The sequence below is a fragment of the Crocodylus porosus genome, unplaced genomic scaffold, assembly GCF_001723895.1.
Source record: "Crocodylus porosus isolate Cpor-Errol unplaced genomic scaffold, CroPor_comp1, whole genome shotgun sequence".
In the NCBI taxonomy this organism is placed as follows: Eukaryota; Metazoa; Chordata; order Crocodylia; family Crocodylidae; genus Crocodylus; species Crocodylus porosus.
Window position 1 is genome coordinate 219,660,342 of NW_017728886.1, and position 20,383 is coordinate 219,680,724.

The 20,383-nt window shown below is 42.2% G+C and overlaps 1 protein-coding gene across 1 annotated transcript in view; it reads right to left on the reverse strand.

The window, feature by feature from the left end:
* Positions 1 to 2,595: 2,595 nt before the first annotated feature.
* Positions 2,596 to 20,383, reverse strand: part of MRPS28 (mitochondrial ribosomal protein S28) — a 130,729-nt gene continuing 112,941 nt past the window's right edge. Inside the window, exon 4 of the mRNA XM_019549611.1 lies at positions 2,596 to 2,880. Within this exon, the coding sequence (XP_019405156.1) occupies positions 2,730 to 2,880 (151 nt within the window). The 3' untranslated portion in view covers positions 2,596 to 2,729. The remainder of the gene's footprint in view (positions 2,881 to 20,383) is intronic.

Here is a 20,383-nt window from a genome sequence, read left to right on the forward strand (position 1 = left end):
GTAGAAGGAAATGAGATTGGTCAAGCAAGACCTACCTGCAACAATCCCGTGCTGGCTATCCCTCAGGATGTTGGGATCTGCCAGTCCATTAAGGATGGCCTCTTTAATAAACTTTTCTAAGACCTTCTCTGGGATGGAAGTCAGGCTGATGGGCCTATAGTTAGCCAGATCCACTTTCCTCCCTTTCTTGAAGATCGGCACCACATTGGCCTTCTTCTAGTCTTCGGGCACTTCACCAGAGTGCCAGGAGTTTTCAAAGATCCGTGCCAGAGGCTGGGCTACAAGGCTGGCCAGCTCCTTGAGTACCCTGGGGTGCAGATCGTCAGGACCAGTTGACTTGAAGGTATCCAGCCTCTCAAGGTGTTCCTTCACGAGGTCAGCATTAATGGAGGGCAGGGGATCTCCCTCACCCAGACCTCCCTGTCCCGTAGCGGGCATGGGCGTCCCATGGGACTGATGAAAGACTGACACAAAGTACCCATTTAATAGTAATTGAACATAAAGCCCAAGGCGGCCATTTTGAATTAAACATTGATTTTACTGCTGTAAAACTAAGGTGCACTTGCTTCACTAGAAACAATATTTTGGTTTAGAAGAGCCCATGGCAAGACCATGTTGTTAAAATAAAATGACAATAAAAACAAAATCAAACAAAGGAAGGGAGTCATTTGGATAGGCAAGACAGTCATTGTTGCACTGTCAAAGAATAATATATACCCAGCTGGCAAGTACACCAGTACAAGCTGACAATCAAATTACTCACAGCGCAGGTCCATAAATCTTATCCAGACTTTGGAGAAAGATTTTGTTCTGGTACACCAATACAGCCTTCTCACATTTTGCAACATCTTGGCTTACATATACACAAATAAACTGGTTTTGCATTCACCACAGCTATGCAGTTTGCAGTCGCTAGTCTTGATGAGCCATCTTCTATCCAGAGAGCACAGTATTATCCAAAGGGAAGTCAGCTAATATCAACACTGGAATTGCTGCAATACTGAGACTCATCTTATGACTGCATATCCTAGAAAAGTTAACATTGTCCATTGTCTCCTGCCTGAATCTTACTTTGTTAAGGCGGATTTAACTCTGTAAGATAGATGGGTACTTTTTCTTCAGTACTTGAATTGCTCTCTCATTTCTAAAAAGATATCTTTTTCTTGTCTTTATGACTGTATAATTCTTTACTGGGAATCTAATATACCATGAAATTCATGTTCAAACTCCCATAATTAAGATTACTGAAATGAGAGAACCAATTAAGGAAACAAAATAAGCTCACATGACCTGTCTTTTTTCTTTCACTTGGAGCATTTCCGATTTGAGAAACACTACCTGCCTTTCCTTGTCTAGAGACATATGTGCTAAAACATGCTTCTCACCCTTGATAAAGGTTATCCATTTTCCCTGTGATTCCTTTTAGTTATCTGTGGCACAGCCATAAGTTATTTCTTTAAAGGATTCTGTCAGAAGTTCATGCAGCAAGATGTATTTTGGATAATATCAGCAGTGGCTCATACCTGCATGACTTTTATATCTTCAGTTTTGCAAAAGGAGTAGAAAAAGGCAGAGACTAAAACCATTTTTTTCAGGACAGGAAAGAATTAGTAACTACTGGGTGTCAGTGCACTCGGGTACTACCCAACCCAAGTGAACTGGAAATTAAGCTTCAGTTCTGCTTTTCTCTTTCCTTACACATCCTTTCAGAGAGAAAGCTAAAAGAATGATGGGCTTAAAAGAGAGCATGGCAGGTTCAGCCCAAAGGGTGGCCATGATGCCCCCTGGTGGCTGAACTACTTCTGCTCCACTCTGGCTCTGCAGGGCACCTTGCCTTACTTTTTCTGCCTTACTTGCCATGCCTTGATAGAAATTATGGGTGCCTATACACATGCTCCAGTGTATTCCAATTAGCAGCATGCTGCAACACCTCGTGTTCAACATCCCATGTTTCAAAATGGGAGTGAGGGCACCTTAACTAAAGCTCATTGAACGTGCTTTAGTTAAAGGACCACCACCACCATTTTGAAATGCAGGACGCTTGAATACACAACATGCTGCAATGTTTTAATTATAGAGGCTCCTGAGAGACAAATAGGTTCAAGCTAAGACAACAAATAGGTGCAAATTTCTCTATACTCCATCATGACATGAACAAAAGCAAAGGCTCCAGAACCATACAGATGGGCTTTCTCCTAAACAAATGGCAGAATCCATTCTTCTTCATAGGATAAGCTCTGCTCTCTAAACAATGATGGAGAAAGTCTATTTCCAAATGAAGCAGTTGAAGGAACAGTGCAGCATCAGGCTTTGTAAGAATAGCATTTTAGTATATACTTTGTAAGTATAGCTTTGTAAGTCTGCCATGTAAGTATAGCATTTTCGATCAATTTTCCTCTGGGATAGCAAGACAGACTTTGGAATGTTTGTTCTGCTCCAGGCAAACACACACAAATAGTGACTATAAGAGCCAAAGAACCTCCTTCCATTTGATTTAGTATGAAGTGTTCAAATTTGATTTAGTATGAAGTGTTCAAATTCTAAGTGATGGGGTCAGGAAGATGAGTGGTTAAAAGATGACTAAGAACCAAGATATGCCAGGATTGTTACCTTTTATTAAATTTCTCTTACCATTTACATAACCATGAAGGAAGAATTTTTGTAGTTTGTACACATTTGCACAAACAAAGCATATAACATTTATTCATTTATTTATGTACATGTCCTTACTAGTTCTGCTCTGTTTGTTTGCCTTCCTCAAGCCCTAGTAGCACTGCATCAGCCTCCAGTATAGTTGTATCTGTTTTTCCTCCCAAAAATCTAGATGTGAGTTCAAGGTCCACCAGTCTCAGACGCACTTTAGTTCCTTTTTTATATTTTCTATGGAGAAGAGAAACAAAGCAAACAAAGTAAATTTTGTTAATTTCTATCTTCTAGGATACAGCATATCCTTAAATCTCTAGCAGTAAAGTGACCTGGACTATCCAATGGTTGTACCTTTGTGACTTTCAACAAGTCACTCAACTGCTCTGTGATTTAGTTTATTCATGTGTCAAATGAAGAATAAGATTTACCTATATATCTGTCAAGAGAATGTTGAGATCCTTGGACAAAAGGCACTACAAAATGCAAAGCAATATACTGCTAGCTTAAAATCCAAATAGACACTGTAGTTCCTTTAGCAAAAGATAAGGATTACTTACTGAAAAATGAATTTTTATAAGCAACGATTTACTTCAATCTGCATGAAATAATCAGCATTATACAGCACTCAACATTACAATTCACTACATTTTATAAGTAAAAAAGTTGAAAGAAAGTTTTCTTATTTCTGATTTTATAAAAACTCTTCAAATTAACTTTATGACTAGTTTTATTTTTTAAATTATAATACTGTCAGGCCCAGAAGCCCTGTTTCATAGCTGAGCAAACTTGATGGAAAGTTTCCACTTTTATCAGTCGGCTTTGGAACAGATCAGGAGTCCCTGCTTACAAAATAGTGTTGTAAAGCAGTTTTGTTATGTATGAAAAAGCAATAAAAATAGATATGGTAAATGTTATAGTACATCTTGCTATGTACATTAGTGGCAGCTTTGTAGTAATTACACCTCATTACATACAAGCTCATGCTTTCTTTAAAAAGAGTATATACATAAAACATATATTAGCAAATGTGTTATATTATTAAACACAACAAGTATGCTTTACATCAATGTTTTACCTTTACATATTTAAAGTAATTACATATTTACATAAAACACATAAAATATTGCATATTTACAATAATCCAAATTAAAATTACAGGCAGCGTGATTTGGGCAAAACATCCTCTCAGCTGTTTCACACCTTTTAGATCTTCTTTATACTGTCTCAAGTCATTTTATTTGGTATAAAGAGACTGAAGCAAGGTAAGGACTTTATCACAGTTTCTGGCATTTGGACAGTATTCATACATCATGATGACAGAGATCAAAAGAGTCTCTAAACGAATAACTCTGGATGCTCTCTAACTTTGTCTAGTCTCTGACTAAGAAGTGCTGGGTTTGGGACACTGACAAATTCAAACACTGGTAAGTTTTTTGTTTTTTTCAAGTAGGCAGCAAAGACACCTGTAATTAAGGCATTGCCGTTACAAATACTTTTCACTGTAAGACCCAGTTCTCAGTTGTGTCTAACTTTGGCAAATTAACTGTTACAAGTCTTTGAAAAAGCTCAGTTCACTCTTGCTCAGTAATGCCTTGTTAGGGTTTGACAGTTATATCCTCTGAAGAGTTCCTCTCCTCTACTTGCACATCTTTTTTCTGTTGCTATACGTGAATGGAAAACCATATAGAATCATAGACTCATAAAACCAGAAGGAACCTGTAAGATCATCAAGTCTTGTCTCCTGCCATAGGCAGGAAGTTACTGGGTTCAGATAAGTTCAACAAGGTACCTGTCCAGCCTCCTTTTGAACACCTCCAAAGATGGTGACTGCCAGCGGCAGACCGGCAGTCTGAAGATGCCATGGCCCCTGGGCACTGGCCAGGCCCTTCAGAGTTCTTATCATGCTACGTCACTTTAAGTATCGCTACGAGAAGGATGGGGGGTGGGGGTGCAAATGCAAGCATTGGTCCCCAGACCCTGGAGGCCCATGGTACATCACCGGTGACTTCACCACCTCTACTGGGAGTGTGTTCCAGATTTTGGTGACCCCACAAAGAAGAAGTTCTTCCTTATATCTAGCCAGAAATGACCTTCTATAAGCTTATGTCCATTGGTCCTCGTCCTCCCTTGAGGTGCCTTCCTGGCTTCCCCCAGAGCACATGAATATGTTCCACTCCAGGGCTGAACTGAACGTTTTGTGGAACCGCTGCATGTGATTTTCAGTGCCAGCTGCAATGCTGGACACCTGAACTGACAGCAGGGAGATTGTCTTTCCCAAGGTTTTCTATGCTGGCACACAGACAGTAAGTGGATGAATCAAGTAAATAAAACTCATGGGTGGAAGGACCCAACCTGGAAGGACAGAAGGTACCAAGAGGTGGGGGAGGGATTTAGGTGAAAAGTTGAAGGAGGTGGGATTGGAGCCAATTAAGGACTAGGGAGACCGGAGCATGGGAATCAGTGGGACAGCCATGCAATCTTAATTGGTCTCTACTGTGTGTACATCTCATAATACAGTCTTCAATCAGATGCTCACATGCCATCTGTTCACAGGACCCCTACCCCATTCAGTGCCCAAGTCGGATAATGATCAATTAATGGAGCAGTTATTCAAGGTTTGGTTTTATCCTTAATATTCACAGCATGACCTAAGGCCTACTTACTGCAAGAATCCAAACCCTGCTCTGAAAACAGAATTATTAATTTCATCAAGGACTTCTCTATGATGTTCATCACTATCACATCTGGGGGGTTTATAAATGTTAATCCATTTATCTTGCCCAAACCTCCCTTTAGATCACATGGTATTAAAGTTCACAGAAGGGGTCTAAAGTGGAGACATTAATGTTCAAAATGTCTACTAACTTTGGATGCCCAATTTGAAATGCCTATTACCTGATATTAGCTGCCCTTTATTTACTCTGAGCAGTCTCTCTGACTTCTGTTGCACCTCTGTGTATTCAGTCATTCTTCCAGGCAGACTCCATGTGTTTCACACTGGGCACTCAGAAAATAAACAACACCCAGCTGAAGAGTCAGGTGTGTGCAACCTGTCACGTATCGCACAGGGGTTCTGAGATGTTTAAGATAGAACCCATTTCTCCTGGGTAGCATTCAATTGTTTGAAGCAGATCATCTCTCCTCTGGTAGTTACCTGCTTCATTTGTTGAACACAACTTTTATAACGAATAAACAACAAATGAAATGAGGCTGATGCTCTAGAGCAGGGATCGGCAACCCCCAGCACACATGCTTCATACCAGTGCGTGCAAATGCACCTCAGAGCGGGCAGTGGGAGAGGGCCATGAGGCAGTGCAGCCCCAGTCTCTCCCCCGCTCCCAGCACGGAGGTGATGACAGGGCTCTGGAGCCCGGTGCAGCTGTTTGTAGCCAGCCTGGACTCTGGGCAGTTGCAAGAAGCAGCAGACAGGCTATAAACAGCTGTGCTGGGCTCCAGAGCCCCAGCATCAGCTCCGTTCTGGCGATGACTACATGTGCACCTCTGGGCTAACAGCAGGGCATTGCAGCCCACCCTGAGGTGCCCATGCAGTTACCACCAGCACAGAGCTGATGCCGGGGCTTTGGAACCCGGTGCAGCTCTTTGGAGCTTCCTGGCTGCTGTCAGCCACGAGCCCGGGCTGCTCACAGCAGGCAGCTGGGATGCTGCAAGCCCTGCTGGAAGCAGCCCAGGCTCCAGCAGCTACCCAGAGCCAGGGTAACTGATGACAGCCACAGAACCTGGGCTGGGGGGCAGGGGCTTTGGGTGGGGGACAAGGGGCAGCAGGGCTGGGTCTTTGGGTAGGGGGCACAGGGCAGCAGGGCGGGGGGGCAGGGGCTTTGGGTGAGGGGGCAACGGGCACAAGCAGGGCATCCTACCAAGTACCCCTTGCCCTCATTTTGTTTTTTTGGCATGCCAGCACTCCACCTTCCAACATAAGTACTGTGGGGGGTTTTGGCACTCTGGCCAAAAAACATTGCCTACCCCTGCTCTAGAGACAGTGGCCTTGGTGACTATACAACCCCAATTTATTCCATAACTCATGTGAACTGAATGAGGCAGGGGTCCAGCAGAAAAAAGTAGCATGTTATCATATAAGTAAAGACTATATCAGTCCACACAAATAAGTGAATGTAGTAAGGGTATCTGGTCTCCTTTTATTTTTGCATTTCCTAACTTTTCAGTGCCTTTTTTTGCAACCTAAGATTCTTTTAATGTTCTTTTTTGCATGTAATATTATTTCTTCATTTTAATTAGATGTTATTAATCAATTTAGAACTAAAAGGAAAAAGAAATGTAGAGACAGGATTTCTTGGGTAGTGGACTGACTGAAAATGAATGAAAATCTGAGTGAATGCAATCAGTAACAGCAGAACCTTTGCAGGGATCTGTTCATGGAGACCTCTGCACCCATGCAAAATGCTATGGTCCAGTGGTAACGTGTAGGGGGTGCACCCCCTGACAGTGCTGGTGCACCCCCTGTCAGGCCACACTCCCTGTTTAGGTGACAGGCAGGGGGGCAGGCGTGAGCACCAGCGCCCGCCCCATGAGTGCCGGCCGGGGAGCAGGGCCACCAGCAAAAGCAGCCGCGCTACTTCTGAAGGTGCTCGCTGACTGGTGGGGGCGGAGGCACATGCCCCCCCTTACTCAAGAGGCACCAGTCAGCCATGCAATGATCTACGTTACAATTCTTCCTGGGAGACTCCATGGCTGCTCCTAGCAGTTGCTGAGGGATTGGGGCCTATGCTGGAGGGAAGTTTCTAAAGAGAACTATTTTCTTCTATCAAAAATGCTTTGCTGTATCATCTCGTATCATGTACACCACTATCTGTAGGACTAGTATATCATTAAAGGGGAGGACAACACATCACTAGATCACTGGTGACATTGCTATTATCTGTTCAAAAATATATAACGCTGGCTACTCAAGAAACTTAACATTTATTTAACTATGGCTTACATTTTCAGTTCTAGGCCTCAGGCAAGGAAGCTTTTTGTTTTATTCCATCCTCCAAAGACTTGGTATCATCTGCAGTTTTTATTATGTATAATTAAAAAGAAACCCTACAACTGTTAGAATGACGCATTCTGCCTACAGGCTTGGGTTTTATGCTTTTATTATAAATCAGTGGGAGCTCCTGCCTGCCTGTTCAGCACTTTTCAAAATCAGGCCCTGAGAGGCTTGAGGTGGGCACTCAAAATGGGTGGATAGTTTTAAGGACACTGAACTCCTTTGTAAAGGCTGTTCGAGAAGTACTGATGAAGTGGGGATGGGAGCGGGGGGGATAATCAGATTTGTGTAGTGGTGACCATCCAGCTGCATATCCTATCCTGGGGGCTCCAACTGGATCTTACTCATAGGAGACTCTTGTAAATAAATCCTGGCCTCATCATCACCCTAATCAGATGTTACAATGTAGTAGAGGAGAACAGCACGAACACTTGGGACTTCCTCCGTTTGCTGAGACATGTTTACCATTCCCATAGGAATGGAATTCCTGCTGCTGCCAGACACTCCAAAATCACTCTCATCACAAAATGAATTATAACAAGCCAAAGTAGGTTTACTATATTAGACAGAAAAACAAAAGGAAAAAGGTCATTAGATTTACAGACAGATATACATAAACAGATACGCCTTCTCTGTTTCAAATGGCTAATAACCCACTGACCTCCTGTGGTGATCTTCACAACCTCCCCCTTGCTGGGGCCCCTGCTGTAGCCTAAGATCCAGGTACCCCCCCCACCCCCCGACAACTGGATATTATTTACTATTTTGTGAATCTGGACCACACACAGAGTATTTATTCTTTACACAAAGCTTATATGAAAAACTGAAGAATTAGAACACCTTTAATACCAGTAGCCAACCAGTGTCACTTAGCAGCAAGACTTATTTTCACTCTTCCAACCCAGGCAGCTAATTACTAGCACTGAAAAAAGTAGAAACAGATCTTTCTTTTTTTAAAGTAAAATTAAGATAATCTAACTGCCTCAAGTCAGATGAGTATAATAAATGTTTCTGAAAAACCACAGCTGCAAATCTTGAACGTTTCAAGAGCTCATGTGAAATAAAATTCATTTACTAATAGTAGTGGTGCATAAACTATGAAATTCAAAATGCAGGGGAATGGATTGTTTTAGTCCAGGTTGTGAATTTGAAACCTGTCCTCCTCCTATTGTATTTTAGCACTAAAACATGCCTATTTTGAAGTACAATTTGTTCACTTTGAAAAATGGGAAATGTTTTTAGTTGCACAGCTGGGTTGCCATCTTCAAGAAATTTTACTTACACACGTCATTTCAAGGGAACAAAATGGGAAAAACAAAGCAACATCGGGATCAGGGCTGTCCCTGCCGCCAACAACGCCACCAGCATCTGCGGTGCTCACCAGCCCCATCCCCACCGCCAATGCCAACTTCTGTGGGTGCCCCTACAGACTTAGGAGGCACCAGTCACCCACTATTTCAAACATGTCAGGGTTAAAAGGATATGAGACACAGACACACACACACTCCCCCCACCCCCCTGGAAAATGTTGCCAACCCCCCAGCCCACACTGTAAGTTGGGAGAGACAGACTGTTGCCCTGGGTAATAAAACCTACTACTAGCAGATGTCTGGTAAATGTTAAACCCCGCCAATACATACATATTGGTATGTAACATCAATAAATTACTGATGATCCATCCACCAAAATTTATCTAGAGGACAGTCTTGCAAATTTCACACTCACAGATAACATTCTTCAATATGATATTAAACCAAACAAAGCTTAGCAGGGCTGGCACCTTGGTACCTGATAAATCAGGGAGAGAAATGCTAAAAACTACATGTTTGTACCTGAAAGCTACCATATTACATTTATAATGCAACACTTCCTCTTGTTAGCTTATTCCCATAACCAAGTGACACCTAGCTACCATACTGATGTGTTTTACATTCCTATTTAGACAGGTGGCCTGATCAACAAAATAATACCATAAAAAGTGTTATAAGTACAGACTTGCTCTGCACAGAGCACCTCACAGTTATGAAGGAAATTTAATTTATCATAATCTTAAACACATATACTTTAATCTCCATTGTAGGATTATAAACAAGGCTATTTGTTCATGAGGTTTGCAAGGAACACTTCCCAAGTTTTCAGACATGACTTTGGCATACAAGGTTCTTCGGGTGAATCTGATATCTTTTATTAGGCCAACTTAGGTACTTGGAAAAAACAGTGGTACATTCATACATAAACCACTATTTACCTACTACATTCATCCCCCTTTTCTCTTCCCCCCACCCACCCAGCCTATTTCTCACCCACTGACTCCTCAATTTACATCTTCACTGACTGCCTGTCTTGCATGCAGCCCAGCCCAGCCTCCGGCTTCTTTACTATTCATTCCATCCAGGAAGAGCACACACTAACTGCAGAGGCTCCCTCAGCCTGACAAAGGGTTTTTAAACCCGAACGCTTTCTAAGAAATTTTTTTTCCAACTATTTTAGTTGGTTTAATAAAAGATATCATTCACCCAAAGAACCTTATGTGCCTAGGTCCTTAGACCAACACGGCTACAACTTACATCCCAGACATGACTTTAACACATATTTGTAATAAAAAAGCAAAGCAATTATATTTTGGTGAAAGCATTATGAACCTTAGGTACTGCTTCTGTAATATGAACACAAATTCCAGATACTTTAATCACACATAATCCAATTATTAAAGAAAGTTCTTCACCGTCACAGCACACCTGCTTACAAAGGTTTCCTGAAGAATACCACCTTGAAGCAGCTGACATGACTGCCAATTTGTGTGGGTATAAACATTTGCTTTTGTGACAGATGTTCCCTACAGCTAGAAAACTTTAGGATAAAAGATCAATGGAAAATGTGGGGAAAGCGGAAACATGAACACTACATGCAGTGGTTTCCCATCAGACAAGTTTAGAAGCACAGGCAAATGATAGGTTGCTGCAAGCATGGTAATCATACATAAAGCCCATCATTCCACCTAAGGCACTGAAGTATTAAATCCTTAAAACAACTGAAGCTCTCCTGTGCTTCAAGCAGAAGCTTAACTAGGATCCAGAAACAAAGCAGGCATTTTGTTATTTTCAGAAATGGAACTGCCATGCTAGAAGACACAAGACACCAATGAAAAGGAAAAAGGCTGGACCAACTTCATTTCTGGAAGGGTTTGCTTTCTTCTTCAGTGAGGTCAGTGGCAGTATTTCAAGGCATTCTACATCATGACAATTTGTGGCCAACATGGAAGAGAGTGATGAGTCTTCCTCCCAACCTTGCAAGCAGACTTGTGTTTGTAAAGCGGGGGTCAAAGACATGGTCCATGGCACCTTATTATTCTGCCCATGGTGCCACCTGTGGGTCTTAGACTGGCGCCAGGTACCACATACAGCACATGTTAGCTGCAGCGCCAACTGCTGCATGTGATGTGTGAGCCAGTCTAGTGCATGATCCATGTGAGGCATAGGGCTGGTCTAGGGCATGTGCTGCATGCCACACCCATGCTGAACTGACCCTGAGTGCTGAATCCAGGGCTGGTCCAGACTGGGCCCACAAACTGGCCCTGTGTGCCAGACCTGGCATTCATGGTTGTTTCAGTGTGGGCACTGCATGCAGCGCATAACCCAGACGGATGCCATGCATAGGACACAGTATGCAAGACAGGCTGGTGTGTGCTTCATGAGGCCTGCAGGGCCAACACAGGACATGCACTAGGTTCCAGTATATGGGTCCAGTTTGTGGGCCTGATCTCACCTATGGACCAGTCTCACACCCATCATCTAACCTGTGAGGTCAGATGAGTCTGATGCTCCTGTTATAAAGTAATGAAGTGTTTCCAGTTTCCTTTATCAGGTGAGACTATTAAAACTAGCTTGCAGTGAACAACTGGAAGCACAGCTTGGTTCCTAGTTAAAGTGATAGCATAGAGTTCTTCTTCAACATGTTTAAAAACATAGGAGGAGAAATGAAGAGTATGACCACTTCGAAACTATGTACTGCACATGGTTTACTAAATGTACCCTGTTCAGGGGAGCCCAGCTCAGGGCCTGAGTAGTTGGACTCTCATACTATGTCTTGTATTTGAGCTTTATGTCTAACACCATTTTCAGTAAAGACTGTTTCTGATATCAAGACAAGGAAGCTTGCCAGCTGCCAACACTGAAAAAAAATGTTCAAATTCTTATCTAAAAGTTTCCTCTGGATAGGGTAAGTCATGGCTGCTCAGCTGGCAGCCCACAGACTGCAACCAGCCTGCAGGGGGTTAGAATGTGGTTCCTGGGCTCCTTCCTGGCTGAAGCTCACTCCACCATTCCTCCTGCTGTGGCAGCTGAGCTCTCCAAGCTCTCCCTCCCTCCGTCCTCTGGCTTCTGTTTCCTGCTCCCGGGAACAGGGTGGAGCTGGGCAGCAAGAGATCACTGTGTGCATAGCAGGGGGAAATCCAGGCTGCCCAAGCAGAAGTGGGAGCCAGTTTGCCATGCTATGTACATGGCCAAGAGGGAAGCTGCACTGCTCGTGTAGTGGAAGGGACTAGTCTGCTTGTGCTGCCTGCACAGTGACGGGATGGGGAGCTGGGCTGCTTGGGCTCTTGCAGGGCTGGGGAAGCTGGGCTGGCTGTTCATAAGATGCCTGCACAGTTTAGGGTGGTGGGGGGTCAGGGGGGGAGCAGGGAGCAGGGTTGCTTGCAGCACTGGGTGCTGGCAGGGTGTGGAGGAGAGCACTTGGGCTCTCCAATGAGCTAGCTTGTCTAAACTAGATGGGAAAGTAATGATTAAATCTGGCTGTGCATTTCTGTATTAACAACATGATTTAAAGAATTTCCTTTGGAAAGGGTTGGGTTTTGGGATTTTGTTTTGGGGTTTTTTGTTTGTTTTCCATTCTTTCTATACACTTCCCTTATAATGTCTACCACCACATTGTAATTACAGACTTAATAAAGGAGATCTCTCTGACTAAGTCTCTGCTTTAATATATTAAGTAATATATAGCACATTAAAGACAATGCTAGGATTGAACCTCAGTACTCACACTGAATGCTGCAAGAAATTCTGACTTACTAGGCAAATTACTGCGTAACTGCAACCATCTCTCTTAGCATTTTCAAACTGTCTTTGAAGTTATTAATCAACTGTGTTTTTGCTCCATCACTTTAATACAGTGCAGTTTAAAATATTCAGTATTTGTTTCCATTTACTATTCTGATGTGGAAGATATCACATTTGTAAACTTAAAAAATATAAAAATGAAAGACAGAATGGTCTTTTATGAGGCTTAAAAGCCAACTGCCTCCACAATATTTCTTTGATATTCTTTGAATCCACCCATTGTTTGAATTCACCAGTAGATATCTGAATTTTCTTGTAACTCCTACCACAATAACTCCTTACTAAGAGGATGCCTATACTGCACACTGTAAATGAGCTAGCCTGCACCCCTGAAGCAGCCTGCTTAAGGAAGAACAATGTTTCCAAACAGGCTAATGTACTTCCAAGGGAGTCATATGATGTTAATAGCTCAGTTCTGAGTCATGCTACAACTCCTGTGCTCAAGCAGAAAACAGAAGCTGTGGGGATGTCTTAAAAAGTCATATTGGGATAGCATTCAATTGGTCAGACCTACCTCACTTTGACAGAGACGGCTTGTTATGGACTGGCTCAGATGCAGGAGGCACAATACAACAACAATTGCTCTTCTGTAACTGATCATTAGCAGCTTGGCTTCTTGAGTGTGTCACCAGTGCCTAGTTTTGAGTAACTAAATTATACAAAGGCTGATCAGGTGCCCAGGATGAGAGATCTGCATTCAACACATTTGGAGTTCTCCTCCAGCCACACTCTGGACCCAGCACAGTAGAGTTCTAATTGTGATATACCTATATCACATGAAGATGAGGATGTACTTTCAAGTCAATTAATAATTCAGAAGAGCACTAAAAGAATGGCTGTTGGGGATAAAAAAAATAGTAATTAGTAGGCTCTTGTAACCAAGAGTCCTTAAAGAGGTGGCTGAAGAGATCTCTGGTACACTCAGATTGTTAATAAATATTGGAATTACAAGGGAAATTCCAGAAACCTGGAACAGCACAGGTTGTGCTGTGTTCTGTTGGACACACAAGTCTGAATGATGCATATAACTTGAGACAGTTAGCTTCACTTTAATCCTACACAATGGAAAAGTGAGCATGGAATTCTATAAGGAAAGAATTAAAGACAGAATCATAATTAATTCCAGTCAATATGGCCTTACAGAAAGTAGATTTTGGCCAACCCCTCCCCTACATTTAACTGTTCAATGAGGTTACAATTTTGATTGATGCAGGTAATTAACAATGTAAATTTAATATACTTTAACTTACTACTGCATAAAACTGATCACTAAACCATATCAGCAGAACATTAAACAGCTTAAGAACTGGCTGACAGAAATAAAAAATTAAAAGGAAATCATCAGATGGAGATATTTCTAGGTTTCTACAAGAAACCCAATACTGTTCAGCAAAATCAATTATCTAAAAGTAATATGAAATCACTGCTGACAAAATATACAGATGACACAAATGCTTGCAGAGTGGAATATATTGATGAAGACAGGGTCATTATACCAAGTGGAGCAATCTGGATTACTTGGTAATCTGGGCCTACTGAAATAAAATATAATACTATACACCTAGGATCAAGGAAACCCACCCTACAGAATGGGGAACTGGATCCTGGGAAGTACTTGCCCGGAAAAGAGTTTAAGGGTCAAAGTGGATGGACATCACACTGGGAGATCATGTTGAGATGTGACAAAAAGAACCAACACATTCCTCAGATGTGCAAGCAGGAAAGCAGTGACTGGCTGCAAGGTGATATAACATATTAAAATGCAGGATGAAAAACTGGAGAGGGTGCAGAATGATGCAATACAAGAAAATGTTCTGAGAACTGGAGAAAACTGAAAAAGTCCAACCTAAGCAGTTTATTTAAAAAGGGTGAAAGGTGAATTAGTTACTGTACACAAGCATCTACACAAGGAGAAAATACTGAGTACTAAATAGCCGTCTAATCTATCAGAAAAGGGCACAATAAAAACTAAGGATGAGAAACTGAAGAAAGACAAATGTGAAGTAGAAATGAAGCACACACTTTTCCCAGTTGTAGCCATTAGCCATCAGGACAGACAAACCACCAAGGAAAACAGGGAAGTTTTTCACTCTTGAAGCCTTCATATCAAGACTGAAAGCCCTCCTGGAAGACGTTATGCTGAATACGACGTTATGCTGAATACACCTTTTTCAACTCGACATGGGTAAACTCGGGGAACAGTTGTCTGCGATGTATATAACAGATCAGGGTGGGTGAACTAAAAGCTCCCCTCTGGCTTGAATTTACTAAGTGTATAAGTAATTATTATAACTGTTAATTAGCCCCAAAAAAGAGGAGTGCTGCAAACAAGATTCGCAAGGTACCCCTGTTCTCAGCTGCACTGTGCAAAAATGCTCTAAGATGAAACTAGACACTACATCAGAAAAAAATTGGAATATTTTTCTTGAGACTTTGCCCAAGCAAAGTGACCCAGTACCACTTCATCTCTACTTGCTTTATTTTGTTTCTTCCTGGGCAAATATCTTTCTACACTGTATTTTAGTGTTCATGGCATCTGCTTAATAAGCACCCATGGACATTTTGTTTCATATATCACAATGTATGTGTCAAAAACCTCTTTTGTTAAGAAGGAACAATAGAATAAAAAGTATTAGTCCATCTTACAGTCTAACAACTATTTAGTTTACTGCGTTAAACCTACATTCAACTTTCAGCCTACTGCTCAGATTCATTGCCCATAGTACGTAGTATATTTTCAAACTATGAACAGTCACCCCTGAGCTCAGGGAAAGCTGGGATAGGATTTAGCCCTAAGAACTATTTTATTTCTTCCAAAAGACCACTTCTAAGAAAGATACTTGTTTTGAAATCCACAGGTAAAGAGCTGAGGGTGAAGGGGAAAAGGACATTCAATGGTATTTGAAGATCCGTGGAATCTCAGAACCAGTAAAATTGCCACTACCTCCAAACAACTTTTAATAATATCTACTGAGCGTTCTGATAAATCCTGTCCAAAACTTAAACACATTGCTCAAGTACTGGCATTGTTATTCCAAGAGACTTGGAGGTCTGCGTCCTTATGCGGCTAGTAGTTAGATCACTGCCAATTGATTTTAAAAAGGAATAAACTAATCAACATTAGTAAATAACTGAAATGTTTTTGTCTTCAGTGTCTGTAGATAAAACTAATGCATACACTTCCTTATGGCTATCTCTTATGATTTTAGAAGTGATTTAGACAAAACACAATGACGTAACGGCTTATTACGTTCTGCAATCATGGTATCGCTACCAATCAACTCATTTTCTGAAATGGCAAAAAAAACCCTAAAAAACCAAAATAAGCCCCACATTCCAATATTTATTTAAATCCTAGTTACACACGTGGCTCTTAATGAAGAAAAAGGGATTCTAGAGAGAGATCCATATTATTTAATAACAACCTAAAGGGTTTTGCTGGCTTTTACTTTAAACGAACTCAGTCTTTCAGCCAATGTCCCAGACACTATCCTACAGTGATACTTGCAAAGTCAGAAAAAGTAATTGTTTTTGATGCCTGTGTAAGAATCAGTTTATGTGGCAAACAAGACTTGCTGAAACTTTTTAAAGACTCCTTCTTCCTTCTTAAATTTTATACAACTTAAGACACATATCAGATCAAACATTAATGCTTTAACCTTTTCTTCATGGCACAATTCACTAAGATTTGACAAATGAAACCTGAGAAAGGTAACTCCTGTCATCAGAGAAGTTGTATCAGGTATAGTCATGTCATAATACAACAATTTATGCCAGTCACCTTCTCAGGGTGAGTAAAATTTATTAACTTGAGAGGCAACATCATTTCAGAAGGACTGTGGTTATGGTTATGAAAATCAAGGTCTTCAACTCAGATTCTAGCATTTCTCTGCTGATTACATTTCTGAAGAATAAATTACAAAGTACTGCAATTGAAATTAGAAAAAATGTTTCACAGAAAAAAATGTAGGGCTTAAGCACTATATAGGCAACAATGCCAGAATATTTATCCTCAGTAGAAGGTCAAAAGAAGTCACAACAAGATTTTACAGTTATATGGAAGATGAAAATATGGAGGGTGAAGAATACACAGTTTCACTGAACAGGATTTTAAAAAAGTAAGTCAGTAAGCCTTCATGTTCTGTGGCACTGGAAAACATGCAAACCATGAGAAAATGAAGCAGAATTGACAAGGTGATCTCTCCCACAAGGCAAGTGCATTTCCCATTATATAACTGGGAATTAGACAGATGCACTTTTTTTCAGAAAACTGTTAGTTCGAAAATCTGAAATGGAGTTTGGAAGCATATTCCTCTGCTGCCAGTGACAGATAAGTCTAGTACTTCCCCCAAGCATTATACTGCCACCATAAGGTCATCCGCAGGATGGGAATCTCTGGATTCACTGCACAGACTGTTACCCTTGACGTACTGGAGTAGTAATCGATCTGGTACTGGACTGGTCAAGCCCTGGCCTGTAGAATCCCGTCATCCAGCAGACATGGTCCAAAAATTGGTGGCAGAAGAGTAGTAGCAGCATTAATTGCCACTCCCTTGCTGCTAAATTTCCAGACCCATGGACCAGATAGAGTGGCCCTGTGTGCTAAACTGAGTGCACGTGTTTGACCAGCGTGGTGCAGGTTGTGATTCTAGTGTACAGGTTCCAATCCTGGCACGTGGGGCCTGATCTGGCCTGCAGAGTGGCCCCACACCACTCATCCATCCCCTGGGCCCAAGAAGTTGAGTACTTTGTAACCTAACCCTCTTTGTAGACAGCACTAGAGAGGAATGGGACACACTATGCTCTTTGGATTTTACAAATAACCTCTAACAGCTGAGGAACGACGAGATGCCGTTCCATTGGATCCCATTTCAAATTCTGAAGGGAAGCATGCTCCAGTGAGCAGACTTTTCTGCATCCCAGCAGCTTGTCAGATAAGCCTCCCTTCAGTCTATCCCTGTTCCCCTTCACTGGGGGCATCTACACAAGACACCGTAATGCGCAGTAGCCTATTCTACTGTGCATTAGTGCATCACGGGAAAAACCAGGCTCATGCACAGCAGAATTACACTACTGTACATTAAGCATCACAAAAAAATTGCCTTTGCTACTATGCATTAGTGCAAGCTAATACACCTTATGCAGTACCTCATATTAGAGGTACTAAATGCACAGTTGCAAAGTTGCATTAATGAACGTGTAGACATGCCCACTGATTCCTAAATATACACCCCTTGTTCAGCCAGCACCAGTCTCCCCTTGGCTTCTTATCCAACCTCAGTGTTTCCCACATAGCTGACTGGGTCCAAGTCCCATCCTTGTTCTTTCAGTTGTCCCCTTTCTCCTTGCCCAGCCACTTGGTCTCCCTCACAGCTCCCAATCCCTATCTCTTTGGACAACCAGTCCCAATCTTGCCAGATTCCTTGTCACAATCGATTCCCTTTCCTGCTCTGACCTTGGAATTCTAATCAGACAGCTTCTTCCTTCATGCCATAGGGCAGAGAGACACTGAGAACCCAGAAGAAACAGGCTTTCTGCTCAGTTCAGGTACTTGACTCCAACTTAGCCTGAACCAGCTGGAAGCAGCCCTTTCATGAGAAGTTCTTAATATCTATATGCCTGGGATACCGTATGCTCAGTCATCATTATGTAGGGATGATGTGGGCATAACATGAAGAGTCATGAAGGAGCTACAAAGAAATGGAAATATACTCAGTTATTCTGCAGGAACTGCAAGAGGCTAGACCATACTCAGTAAGGAGAGAATCTTCAGATATATTTTAGCTCTTGAGCTCTGAGCATGTCCAAGCTGCAATCAAAGTTTGATCAAGTTAAAAGCAGCTGAATAATGGGTAATATTAGGCAGCCTTAATGGTAGGCAGTGCTATCAGCCCGCCTAAAATATTTTTGGGGTGGCTATTTTCTGGGTAAACTGCAAAAACAAATATTGGGTCATGGTCTTTGCCCTCTAAACATTTTCAGCTCAAAATACTTGACAGTGTTCCTTTAAACAGACTGTACCAAGAACAAATCTCAGCTACTTAATATTATGAATGCACAATAAAGAACTAGTACAGAACGGACTTTATGATGAAAAAATAGGTCATCGTGCCCTTGTAAAAGGGACATTTTCAGATTTTGTCAGGAACATTTCATTGTAATGAACTAGCTCTTAAATTAGCCCATTCAGATGGCTTTGCTGGTTAACAAATGTCCTTTTCTGAGCAAACGTGGAATTCTTACAAGGGATGGCACCTTGAAAATGGAAATGGTTTGGTACTGTCATTCATGGCCATGTTGCACAGGACACTTAGTATGTGTTGTACACTTAAAACCTGAGTGTCCATGCTTCAAGCAGTAAAACAAGTGCTTGTAGTGAATTTAAGGCTTTTTGCATGAGGATTTCTCCAGATCACAGAGAAACACATAATCAGAGGCTTTTATGTAGGCACATCTGAGCACAAGCAAAGAGGCTGCAAAGGGGACAGAACCCCAAGGGACGGGGGGTAGGTGTAGAAAAGACCATAGCCTCATGCCACCCCATATCCCTGCCCCCAAGGAAACTGTTGGTATGGCTGGTGGCAGTCCTGTTTGCATCTCTCTGGGGACAAGGCATAGATGGGTCCAGCACCAGGAAACACTGTCATCATTCTGGTCCTGGCATGGTAGGTAGCTGCCTCTGGCACCCTAGGGATACTAGGCACAGCCATTTTGAGTAACAGTGAAAGCCACCCACATTGTAGGAGCCTATGACAGACCTCCCAACCAAGAGGAAGAGCTGGATCATGAATTTGGTAGGGAACTGGCTGAGACTGCATGCTCCTGATGCATGGTCATCATCATAGGTGACTTGAACCTCCTTGACATCTTGTGGGAGGAGCACATGGCCAAATCTGACTGGCCGTGTAGCTTCCTCACTTGCACTGATGAGTTCTACCTAACACAAGAGGTCTACAGGCTGACTAGGGGAGAGGCATTGCTGGATCTGGCACTGCTGGATCTGGTTCTGGCCAAAGGGGATGATCTGGTGAGCGATCTGAGGATCAAGGGGAAGCTTGCTGACAGTGGCCATGAGCTGATTACTTTTTCTGTCCAATGCAGGGCAGGCAAATCTCAGTAAAACAGAAATCTTCAACTTTTGCAATGCTGACTTTCACAAACTCAGGAGACTGGTCAGTCAGGCACTAAGAGGCCATGGCCCCTTAGAAAGGGAAGTCTGTGAAGAATGGTTGTTCCTTAAGAACACAATCCTCAAAGCACAAGGAAAGTCCATTCCATCCCACAGGAAATGCAGTCAGTGGGCGGGGGAACCCCCTTGGCTCAATAGGGAACTTTTGGCTCTCCTGAAACTACAAAGAAAAGCCTACACCAGACTGAAAACAGGACTCATCACCAAGGAGGGCTACACAGCACTAGCCCGCACCTGTAGAAAGTAGACCAGAAAAGCAAGGCAGCAACTGAACTCAGGCTAGCCACAGGAATCAAAAACAACAAGAAGTTATTCTTCAGACATGTGGGAAGTCAGAGAAAGCATCTGGGAATGTCTCCTTGCTAAAAAGGAGGCTTACACCCAATGGAAAGAAGGGGTCATCACCAGGGAGGACTATTCTGTAGT